Genomic DNA, 13,150 nt, shown 5'->3' on the forward strand with positions numbered 1-13,150 from the left:
GGAATTTTTTCTCTTTAGTGTAGTTGGTACACTTTAAAAATGTCTTAATAGTTGGCATTTATTTTGAGGTAGTCATGCAATGCAAAAAAAGTGCTTCCCTTTTGAAAACCTAGGTCATTAAAGCAGATGATTTCCTGGAACATTGCTGACGACACTCAACGCAGGACAGCGATTTTAAGTCCTGTTTAAAAAAATAAAAAAAGACAAAAATGTCGAATTGACCAAAGGCCTATATTTTGTGACAGAGAAGATCTACAACTGCAGCTTTAAACAGCATCCTTGTGTTCAGCATCATAACCTACCCATTATTGCCTAGAGCTAAGAGTCTAAGACTATATATATGTGTGTATGTATGTAGGTATATATATATATATATATATATATATATATATATATATATATATATATATATATATATATAATGTAAAATATTTTATACATATAGTACATTACATAAAAAATAACCGAATCTCACAATACATATTGTAGTATCCCTTATCTGTTAGGGTGCATTTGAAAGGGGAGCACAATGAAGATGTAAAGGGACCATACAGCTATCATATGCATTAAAAGGAAAGTCTGATGACCCTGGCTGCCTTAACATACTTTAATGTGGACCCTTCTAAAATAAAAAGAAGCGAAGTACCGGTACTTCCACTGAAATTAAATGGCAGTATGTTCCTGTTACTGACTGGCGGCTGATCGATGGCAGGAAAGTCCTTGAGTTTAAATCAATGGCAGGACTTTGCATATGTCACTGAGCTCTAAACAGACCCCTGCATGCTGCGGAGCTAGAGCTGTAGTGACTGGTGGCGAGTACATTACATGTAGGGAGTTACATTCAGCCAAATGCATCTCTTGTAGGGCATTTAGGGCAGTGTGTACAGAGGGATACGCTGTCTCATTGGATACGCTGCTCATTACATTTTTTTGCAGGAGCGTATTTTGATTTGCTGCTTGAAGCAGTCAATCAGCATCAGAAAACTGCTCCCTTTGAAATCAATGGCAGTGCCAGCCACACATGCACATGCGGTATGAACAGACCACTGCGGCGTCCACCAAGCCAGCACTAAAGTCGGCTGCCATTAAGTATCGCGTGGCTCTGAGATGCATTCAGTGGAACAAATCTCTGGGGAACCATAAACGGGGACAAATGCATCATGCACACGTAAAGGGATTCAGTCCTTACCTTTTCCCCACAAAATGCTACTTTCATTGTAAAAATGGACAATCCATATACATAAAAGCAAATTACATGAATTTGAGTCTGCCAGAGACCATCAAATTCTTTATTTCCCATATATATCCTATATATGTATATGTAATATATAAATGTACTGTGTATACTTATATATGAGAGAGGGTTTTTTCCCCCCATACATTGTATTGGCTATAACAATAGGCAATAACATTTGTTTTGAAATCCATTTGCATGCGGACATTGAGTATAAAGCACCAGTGTGTTTGGTTGTCATTTGTCTTTCTCTACCAATGCCAGACTATAATCTCGTCCACTCACGCAATTCGATTACAGATTCAAGAGTCATCCAATTATCTAGATGAGGAGGTTTGTCTGAAACAAAAGAGGATTTGCTGAGGTAACAAAAATAATGAAGTCAGACAATCTCCAATTAATTCCGAGCTACGAATGCGGTCATTAGCATGGCATAGAGCATCTGAGGTGAACAGTAGCACTGACAACACATTCCCTCAGTCGTATCTACAGAAGTAAATGTACGGGAACACGCCAGTTCCCATAAAATTTTCATTTTGTGAGAAAGAAATCTTCTTTGCTGCCTACAACCCAAATGTTTTAAACAAAAAAGAAAACTAGTAATTACAAATTGATTTTTTTTTGTCCACTGTTAACACTGAATAGTGCTGTAGACACCCCAGTGCGTGTATGTGGAAATGCTAGGAAATCAACGACCCCACAATAGCCGTCTTCATCTCAAGTGCAGGAGATAGAAGGGAGAACGCAACTGGGAGAAAGGTTAACATAGCATAAAAAGAGAGAATGCTGGAGTAGGTGATTAGGAGATTGCCAGGCACATACCACACACCACGTTCAAGTGAAGCTAATTTAAGTTCTGAGCAAGAAGCACGTGTCACACCGATTCCGCAATTCGGTAATAGAGCAACACACACAAATAGCGACTCGAAAACATCATCCGCCCTTCCTCTCTCCTTCAGCTGCTACATAGAAATAGCTTTTTATCACAATAGTGGCAGAAGAATTAATATCCTAGAATTTAAAGCTTCCCAAATGTCACTTGGTTATTTTAGTTTTTATTGCCCCACAGTTGGTTAGGTTGCTTCGGTACCAGCTGCCATCAACCTAAATTTCCTCAGGACAAATGGATCAGAATTTCAGGATTTTTTTATGTCTTTGACAAAGATCACAAAAGCATCAGTTTTTAAACTATTACAATAAATTTCCCCAAATAAATGTAATTGAAAATCTGTGGACACATGAAAGGGGGTATTCTTTTTAAAAAAAAAATAAAAAAAAAAATGCAGCTTTAAGGAGTTATTTCATCCAATTCTTTTTCATATTGCTCAAGCATGCATGTTATCACTTTTTAATTCATTTTTTAAAACATGTTTTAAATACTCCATTGCTCTGGGTATAAGTGATGTTGGGAACATTTTATTAAACTATTTGTTTTTAGGCAATGATAAACAAAAATCCTTGCCTTTTTGTGGGCCCGTGAGGACAGAAGTTGTGAAGCTCGATATAAGCTTTGACCTGATTAATATAACATGTATTCCATTAGTTGGACATCTCAGTCCCTTTACCCCGCTCGTGTTTTAATGTGTTTAGTGAAATCAGACAAATGGGTCACATTCCTGGTAATAAAAATAAAAGTTATTTTCATTTATTTGTCTTCACAAAAAACATGCACAAAGCTTGGCTCACATGAATGGAAGAGGATGAGTATTCAGGGGTTGTGAGAGGTAAATGCACTTTATTAACCCCAAGATGGTGGTCTCAATTGATTATGACATTTGAAGCAACGCAGATCTGAGAGAATGTTCCACATCGCCAAAACTTTCTTAGTGATTTCAATAGACCACGCTGTGAAATGTACCTTATTATTGTGATATGTTTAGCTTCTTATTGTTTGTTGTGGTATAAATATTAAACATTCATTTGTAATAGAAGCAAAGATTTAAAGATATAAAAACAAATATATTGATAAACATAAATTATTTTTAATACAGTTTTTTTCATATACCCTGTTTTTAAAATATTTTAGTTCCACATTTAAGGGATGTCTTGGTTTCCATGCGCCGTATGGCAAGCTACTGTACAACTGTAAGATGTCTGTCAATGATGAGGCTAGATCTTCTCAATGATCTCATAGCAAATGAGAGTCATGCTTACAGAAAGGGTCAATGGGACACATGAGGTGCGTAAAAGTTCTCCCTTTCCCCGTAATAAAAAGAAATAAGTGGAGTTTCTTCATTTACTGAGTTATTCCAAGTAGGATACTTTTATACGTTGAGTCTTCACCAGTTAACATATTGTCTTTTCTTGTCCTTGCTGCTGGCCTTTGTAACTAAATTATGAAAGAGAGAAATTAAGAAATCAAAACAAGAATAAGAGTAAAATAGCAGTATACATCTTAAGCTAGGTCATTAGCCTGACAGATTGAAAGAGTGATTTCTCTGATTGACCCCAGTCAGACTGTGTTCAGAAAATTGAACTGTACGATTCAAGTTCCAGATGATTCACTGTAAGTAACCCCACCTGCTGTTGCCATTTTTATTCACATTCTCTCACTACATGTGGTAATAGCAGATACGTTTCATTTCAGTGAATTCTCCTCTGCCTTTTTGCTCAATGTAAGCCATGTCTATTGAAGCGTATAAATTATACTGCATATTCCCCAGAGAAATGCAAGGTTATAATGGTCCATATAATAATGTAAAGTATATGGTAAAACACCCATTATGCGTGCTCAAGAGTCATGTATGTGTGAGTGTATGAGAGCACGGATGTGTATATGGGTGTGTGAGCATGGATGTGTATGTGTAAGGTGTGTGAACATTGATGTGTATGTGCTGAGATAAAGAGAAATTGAAGAGATAATGAGAAAGGGGAGGATCAAGAGGAGACCTGAGACTCTGAGAGGAGACCACTGTGGGTGCAGCCTGGGCAATTCCAGAGGGTAAAATCTGGGTGCTGGGGCAAGTCCATATGTACATGGTATAGAGTTAAAACAGTGTGTCTAAAGCAGATTGTCTTTGTTGCATATTTCACAGAGGTTGGTGGAAATGACAAAATCAGAATTTTGTTTTGCAAATATTTGTGTGTGTGTGTGTGTGTGCGTGCATGTATGTATGTATGTATGTATGTGCAGTGTGCGCAGTGTCCACTCCCAAAGCGGACTGCTCTCCAATCTGCTGTGGGCTCTAGCCCCGGATCTCTTGGAGACCTAATAACCCCCCTGCATCTGGCACACTGTCCAAATCCCAGATATGCCCGGCTGCTTTTATGCAAGCGTGTCCTTAAGTGCCAGGGCCACCCTTTCATTGCTAGTCTGGCCCTGATCTCTAGCATCTTCTGACTCATGTTAGCCATCAGATTTCCCCTTAGACCCATGTAACCGCTTGTCTGTTTATTATTATTATTTTGCATATAAAAGACACAAACCTGAATTTGAAGTCTTTGGGTAAACTAAGTCCCATCTGGTAGTCACTCCTAGTTTGTGCTATTTGCTTCTGAAGATCTTTAATTGATCTGCTATATCCGTTAAAAATGTAATTTGCAAACAGCAGCTTTCCTTGAATATACATCTAAAAAAGAAACATAAGAAATGATTCCTCGTCCACATATTTATTTTCTTCAGTATCTGTGATATATATATATATATATAACTGACATTTAGAGGGGAAATGTAGTTAGACAGCCTTGTCTAATTTACACTCTTATTGGTTATATTATTTCAAGTCTACGGAACCTATATGTGTTCTAAGTACAGCTAAAACAAGCACCCTAATAGTAGTACATGGCCGAAAATTCCCATTCTCTAAGTATAGCATATCCTATGAAATCTATTTTGGGTGGAATTGAGGCAAGCACTAGGAAACTAGTATATATTTATCCAAGTGGCAGGAAGCACGCCCAGAGATCAGAGGGAAAATAATCATAATCAGTCCAATTAAGTATTGTTTGTTCCAGAGAACGTTTCTGTTGTTCGGTTTAGACAAGTTAAACGAGAGATCTCTTCAATGCCATGCTAGTAACACGGCAGGAGGTTTGGGGAGTTATTTGTAGGATGGTACAGATATCCCATCCCAAATGCATTTTTTGGTGGATATTTCTGGAACTCTCTAACAAATGCAGATCACCAAAAATACTACAGGCTTTCTTTATGATGCCAATTAGGACCTAGATCAGCAGATGTTTATCTATTAATATAAGATGGCCCCAAACGGAAGAAACCCAGGTTAAGAAAATCCCTACATTTAATGCACTTTAAACCAACACTATATATGTAAATTCATGGAAATGTATGTTCTTGTAGAAAAAAGCCCAAGGGCTACCATTTTTTACCAGGGGTAGAGGCATTTGTAGTTTTGAAATACTATTTGTAGAGCCATGTGATTCCCATCTTTAGTAAGTCACTACAATAGAGTTTTGGCAGTAGGCTATTAAAGGTTTAACATTTCTGTGTTGGCTGTTTTAGATCCCTGCCATGATTAGTTCTAATGCATTACACAGTAAGATTGCAGGACTGTAAATAAGTAATTAAAGTGCAGAGTATGCAGCTAATTATTAAAAGAAACGTTAGATCGGTGTGTTGGTGAACCAGAATCTAATAGTGTCACCCAGTGGGCAATTGCTGCAGTTATCCTGTTTTCCAACCAAAAAACACAGAATGTAAACCATAGTGTAAATGGGCCAGCAATTAATTGTATACCTTATTATTATTAGCTTCACAGCACTACAACCGTTATCAGTACACTAAACTGCAGTATGTACACTGATGTGAAATATTTGCTCATACCAGAACCATGCCCGGGGTAACATTGTGACGTTGAACAAGCAGGGAATTCTTGCGACCTGTGAGTTCATTGGACGAGCTGATGTCATACTTCAACAGGCGAAAGGAGTCCAGTCGGCTCTGCAGAACCCCAATACAACAGATCAATATTTTTCCATTTATTTAAAACGTTTCTAGGTCTCTACAACCCTTCCCACCATTGAGCTGAACATTTATCCCATTCTAGTATTGTTTATTGATGTTGTTTTTTTGAAATATCAAACTATACTGGAGTTTTGCTTAGGCTAAGATAATGAATGCAATCGACAATGTCAGTTTATTAACAAGACAAGAATACCTGCATGCAAGGCATACTTCTGTATCGATTCTTTTTCTCATAAAGCTGGTCTAACATATCTCTGCTGTGGTTGTCTTCTAAAGTCGATGATGACACAACACACACAACTGTGATTTGATCTGTGTGAGAGGTCTTGTTGATCAGTTGGTCGTATTCCAGATCTGTCACGTACGGAATCTGATAGTTGCTACACCTGCATAACCGTCCTTCTTCACCCAGCATGACGTTTCGTATGATGACAGGACAAGCCTGGTTTGACATGTGCCACAACTTCTCAGAGTCATGTTCTATAGACAGTAGAGGACCTGATGTGTCTACAGGAATCCTTCATTGTATTCAAAACACAAAAAGGGATATTGAAGGGTAAATGAACTCATTGAATTTTTAAGGGAAATTTCATCAAGCGCTACATTCATTCCATCCAATTATGTAGATATACAATATATAAATATATTCAGAAACCATATATACAGAATCCTATATACAGAAACCAATAACACATAGCTTAAATGATTGTGTTGAAACACACTACCCTGGGATCTGACATGACCCAATAATCATACTATGGCTTGAATTGTATTACCCTGATTTACTGACAATCAGTAATCCTGATGTATTCATGCCGCGGCTCGACTCTGCTGTGGTCTGATCTTTTTTAACACTCCGGAGAGATGATGGTCTGCAAACGTAGAGAAAGAGTAATGATTAATTGCATTTACTTTCCTGGAAACTGGGACAATTTTAATGTGTGTGAGGCTGCGCAACTTATTCTACGACTCAAAAACTAATTTTATATATGTCCAGCTTCTAGCCAGGTTGATGACAAGTATCAAATTTATTTCACTTGTGACATGAATTTGATTTTAGTGTCATATTGATATATGTTTCTAAAATAATCTAAAACTCGATGTTTCCAGTGCTAAAAAACGCTTCCCCCCAAGGGTCCCCTGGAAACGGACGTTCATAGACGTATACCTATGTGTAAGAAGATATTGCTTATTTTTAAGTTAAAAACATTTGTTAATTTTATTTCTCTCTGTGGCACCCTCTCTTGGTTTTTCATACGGATGGGAGTGCTCCTGATTGATATTCCCCCTTCACCTGTGGATGCATCGAGTGGAGTATGCATACAGTGTGCAGTGAGCAGTGTGTTGCTCCTTTTTAAGGCAATAATTCATCCAACCCAATACTTGAAATTATAAATTATACCCTTTTATGTGTGTTTACCAATTTATATATTATTGGTGGAGAAGGTAGAAAGACATTGTGAGAGAACGTGAATGAGAGTGTGAGAGCATGAGAGAGCAAATTTATTACCGTATTTGCTCGATTATAAGACGAGGTTTTTTCCAGAGCAAATGCTCTGAAAAATACCCCTCGTCTTATAATCAGGGTCGTCTTATAATCAGACCTCAAATAGGTCGTCTGATTATGAGACTAAGATCCAGATCCCCCGCAGCGATGCAGAGGACCTGGATCCTCCTGTGTTAACCCCCCCCCAACTTACCGGTGCTTCTGAGTCCCCGGTGCTTAGTCCGGGCTGCGTGTAGAGCTCTACGCGATACAATCGCGTATCGCTCTACACGCTTCCCGGACTAAGCACTGGGGACCCAGATGCAGGGGACCTGGATCCTCCTGTGTTAACCCCCGACCCAATTTACCGGTGCATCTGAGTCCCCGGTGCGTAGTCCGGGCTGCGTGTAGAGCTCTACGCGATATAATCGCCTAGAGCTCTACACGATACAATCGCGTAGAGCTCTACACGCTGCCCGGACTAAGCACTGGGGACTCAGAAGCACCGGTGAGCTGGAGGGGGGGGGCATAACACAGGAGGATGCAGGGGACCTGCATCCTCCTGTGTTATGCCCCCTCCAACTTACCGGTGCTTCTGAGTCCCCGGTGCTTAGTCCGGGCAGTGTGTAGAGCTCTACGCGATTCGCGTGGAGCTCTACATGCTGCCCGGACTAAGCACCTGGGGCTCAGATGCAGGGGACCTGGACCCTCCTGTGTTATGCGCCCCCCCCAACTCAGAAGCACCGGTAAGTTTGGAGGAGGGAGGGGGAGTGTTAAATGGGGGGTGTAAGGCATTTCTGGAGGCAGAGTGCTCTGTGAAATGCCTTTTAACCCCTTTAATGCCACTCTGCCTCCTGAAATGCCTTAAACCTCCCTATATGCCACTCTTCCCCATAATATGCCTTGTAACCCTCTAAGTGCCAGAGTGGCATATAGGGTTAAAAGGCATATCATGGGGCACAGTGGCATATAGGGTTAAAAGGCATATCATGGGGCACTGTGGCATTTAGAGGGTTAAAAGGCATATCATGGGGCACAGTGGCATATAGGGGGTATAAGGCACTTCTGGGGCAGATGTGCATAACTGGGGGGCAGGTTGGAAAATAGAAGGAAATAAAACCAAAATATTTTTCTCAAGCATACCTTTTATTAAAAAAAGTGTTTAAATGAATTAACATTTACTGGTAAAACTTTTTTCCTATAGGGTCGTCTTATTTTCAGGCTTTTTCTTTTTTTCCTAAATTAATATTTAGATTTGGGGGGTCGTCTTATAATCAGGGTCGTCTTATAATCGAGCAAATACGGTAATCATGATATAACATAATGGAAGTGGGAGTAGTTTTGGTGGACATGGTTGTGGGGCAACATTTGACACTCAGACCTAGGCAGCACAATGTCTTTGGTCGGGTAGGGGCTAATACAGTTAATTCATTTTAATATGTGTGGAATAGACATTTGGCTATCCTAAATCGAAGACAAGACCAATAACTGATTAAGGTTTGAGTCTTTACATCACGGAAAATGAGCAGACTGGACGGGCCAAATGGCTTTTATTGGCTGTTAAACTAACATTAATAGCTATCTGGCATACCTTGGAGAAGGAGAGCTCTGCGGAGTACCCCATCGTCTAATAAGAGATTGAATGGGAGCTGACTGGAAACGTCCATGCAAAAGATGACCGTCTGAGACAGGGGCACTCGCTGCATCTGTCTGCTGGAAAGGTTTTGACTCTGGGGGATTTGAGGTAACAGGGAATACAGCTGCAGAATGAATTTTACGTTTATGTGCCATTCTTGGGGGAGCTTTAGGCATCTTCTTTATGTGCGGGGAGTCAACACCTGAAAATATAAACAAATCAGTTGACAAAAAGCAATTGATAATTATTTTGTACATATATTACAAATAAGTTAGAGATGGGCTTGCAATTAAAGGAAAGTCATAAGGATAAACATTGGCAAACCATACAGAATAAATGGGCCCCAGAGATGCGTTGTTACCATGTCTGAGATCCCAATGGCTCATTCAATGCTCAATATTTTTTTTGGGGGAAAAAAAAGGTTTATATTTTGGTGGGTTTAATATTTAAACCACAAGAAAACAGATATGGTACAACAGCATTGTAGGAATGTAATGTAGGATGATCACATAAATTTGTTGGTTATTATGATCATGATGAGAAATGTCTGTGTTTTCCACGTGAATAAGAAAAAAAAACCTAATTTTTTGTGGGCTCCACAAAAATGGTATAATCCCAGTGCAAGTCTCTGCTCAGAAGTCTGTGGACTGACCTCGATTACACGTAAACACATCAACGATAAAAATGATGGACCTCATACACCTTTACAGTGCACTGTAATATGCCCTTACATACATACACATTGGCCACCCAATAGCTCTTGAGGGTGGACTGCTGGGGGACTTGTACACAGACACTGATAAACTCTTACATCAAATGCTGTTACCCAGATTATTTTCTCTACTTGTTGCTAATCAGAACATTGAATCACTTAAATAGACTGTTATTAAATGCACACACCTGTCCTCAAGCTTTTTGAGGCAGAGTCAAGGCACCCAACTCAAGTTGCCAATGCTGAACTGGGTTAGCGGTTTGAGTATTTGTTAAATAGAGAAACAATAAAACTCTGGCAGGAATAAGGACCTTTGAAGACAAAATAAGACATTGCTGGATCGAGACAAGCTTTGTTTTGGGAACATAAACACGTTGATACCTGAAGCATCTCTGACACACATGCATATACTGCTTTCACGTGTATAAAGTAACTACTGACCTGAAGCCAGTCGGTAGTGCTCCATCCAGTCATCCACAATGTTTCTGACTTTTCTCTGAAGTTTTCTGAGCTCACTGGCTGCATTGAAGTCACTTAAAGCGCAAACAGGATTTTCAGGGATTTCAAGAGTTTTTGCCAGCTCTGATAACATTGTCTTTATAAGAAAATGAAAATCATTAGACAAAGATACTACATTTTTCCATTTGTCATATCTGCCTATAATAATTTGAGAAATATGTTTCTAGAAATGGCTTCATATTTTTAAGAAGGAAGTTTGTAAAAGAAGCAGTTTTTGATGCTGCATACAGTAGCTGTTCAAATGATGAGCGTTTTGGTGGCCATTTTTGCTTGCGCCTTCCTATGCTATGCCTTGCCTTGTCTTGGGTCTCATCAGGCTCTGCTCCCAATCCTACTAATTTCCTTATCATTATCTATCATTTACACCACCAGAAATCCTTGGCGACATTTGTTCTTTTTTTCTCTCCATTTCTCTTCTCCATAAAGGTCTCTACCAACCACATTGGCATTACACTCTTAGAAGTCACTGAGATGGATACATAGTCTGGTAGGGATCTCCAGGCACCAAACCCTGGGACGTTCCTTGGTATGCTAATTAATCAGAAGATGTGGTTCTAAGTAAATATTCTTTTTTTGCTGTAGTTTCATTTGTATGGATTATGATTTTGGATAGCAGACCACAGCACTGGTTTATGTTCAGTGTATAGTGAAGTAAACGGCTGTGAGTGCATTAATATAGTGGAGTGGAGTCAGCTTACAAGAAGCTCCCACATGGCATTCGTTCATTTTTAATGGTAAGAACAGTGTTTCATTTCAATTCAATTAATATAGGATGTCAGAAGCAGGTTTTGCTTAAGAATTGCAAATAATTTATTATATTGGCAACAATTAAACTAATAACAATGACTCTGATTAAAAATGTATAAATTAAAAGCACAGCCAGTAATATTATACGCAACTGACAGGAAGACACATTAACGGAGGAAGGAATGTCTCTTTTAACATTTCTTTAAGAGGATGGCATAAGAAAAGCCCAGAATACAGGAAAATACAGCGAAGCTTATGGTAAATATGGGTTTTTGTCCTTACTGCTTTCTTTGAACTTTTCTTTGTATCTTTTTCTTTTCCTTTTTTTCTGTGAGCCTTGCTCAGTTCTTTAGCTGTTCTTGAGCTAAAATGTTCATTAGTCAGAAGTTGGCCCTGAAATAAACATAAAAGGCAAGGATTCTGGATTTGTGCCAGAGAGTCAAAGAAATGATTGTCCCGAAGCCGGCGTAACACATCGGCTTACCAGCTCTTCAATCTGTGGAGGCGATACATCCAAGAGCGGAGAGAGGGACAACCGGACGGTTTCATGCTGCCATTTGTAGATCAAGCTAATAGCAAACTGCCCCAGAATCCGGACAGAAAGGTGTTCGTTAACCTACAGCATGGATATCAACCACAAAATAATTTGACATAACAAGTGTTTGTATAAAAGGGAATTCAACATAACAAACTACACTCTATTCAACAGTATATGGAACATAATAAAAAGGTAGATCACTCAAATGATGTGTCTGATTTTTTTTTTTTGCTTTAATAATAATCTTACTGTAATTTGGATGCCATACACACTGAATAGTCAATAAGAAGGCTTTACGGTCTTAAAAGCATAGCAGTATCTGCCACCAGTGTGTAGGAAGTTCTGTTTGGCACCCCTGTACTGAACACTGAAGAAATGTAATAAGAGGGTATTATGACGTTATCAAAGGTTAAAATGGAACAGAGAGAACATAAAGTGTTGTATGCTCTGGGGGAAAAAAACGTAATCATAGCTGTAGATATAAATGACTTAGCTCTTCTTAATAATATAAACTAACAAATCATTACCACTGCTCTTGTTGCTTAGATCAATATTCTAAACTGCTATACATTCATTTAGCAACCTATGTGCTCATAACCTTATTTTATTCAATTATATCAAATTCACAATTCCTTTACTATAATAGAATTACCTGCAGTGTAATGGGGTCCGGTAACTTTCCTTTGAGGGGCCATTGCCATTCTTTCACTATTTCCCCTTCTTTATCAGTCATCATTCCGCCTATTTGGTTATAGTACAGCGCAAAAGTGTTACTGCAGAACGAGGAAAATGTACGAGATAGAACCATCAGATGAATTAGAAAGAAAAACATACAGAACGTATATGCAGTAAAGTGAACCTGTTCACTAAAAGCAATCCAACATTATTTAATCAATTACCTATCCCTTCTCACCCCATCCTTAAAAAGGAAGCAGCATCTTCCCGCAGACATTGACAATCCCACGTTTTCATAAACATCTTGTTCATACGCATCACCCTGTTACTGACCTGCCAGGAAAACAAACACTTCCATGTCCAAAAGGGGTGAATGTACCCAGCACGACCTGCTCCGGGGAGAATATATTGGTGTAAAACCCTCCACACTGTGAGCCAGAGCAGCTCTGACATACAGCCAGATGTCCAGACGGATAGATAGACACTTTGTTAAGGAGAAACACGGAAATGCAACCTACCCTACTGAACTTAAAACTTCTTTCACTACCGGTAAATGCATTGGGTACATCATTCCTAGCACCGCACATAATTGTCATGTAAAGCTGAAAAAGCTTCTTTAACCTATTATTTTATGTGATTAAGCCTTCAGATAAAATAATAAAAAAATAGATGTTCCAAA

The 13,150-nt window shown here is 39.0% G+C and overlaps 1 protein-coding gene across 1 annotated transcript; it reads right to left on the minus strand.

The window, feature by feature from the left end:
* Positions 1–3,434: 3,434 nt before the first annotated feature.
* Positions 3,435–12,937, minus strand: C4H3orf20 (chromosome 4 C3orf20 homolog). Its single transcript, XM_053463223.1, has 11 exons — positions 12,805–12,937; positions 12,449–12,569; positions 11,743–11,874; positions 11,541–11,651; positions 10,434–10,587; positions 9,236–9,482; positions 6,935–7,030; positions 6,352–6,676; positions 6,018–6,134; positions 4,661–4,803; positions 3,435–3,563 (listed from the first exon to the last, which is right to left on the minus strand). Exons 2-11 carry the CDS (start codon positions 12,530–12,532, stop codon positions 3,521–3,523), a joined length of 1,452 nt encoding a protein of 483 aa, XP_053319198.1. The 5' UTR covers positions 12,533–12,569; positions 12,805–12,937; the 3' UTR covers positions 3,435–3,520.
* Positions 12,938–13,150: the final 213 nt, after the last annotated feature.

Source organism: Spea bombifrons, chromosome 4, assembly GCF_027358695.1.
Source record: "Spea bombifrons isolate aSpeBom1 chromosome 4, aSpeBom1.2.pri, whole genome shotgun sequence".
Taxonomy (NCBI): domain Eukaryota; kingdom Metazoa; phylum Chordata; class Amphibia; order Anura; family Pelobatidae; genus Spea; species Spea bombifrons.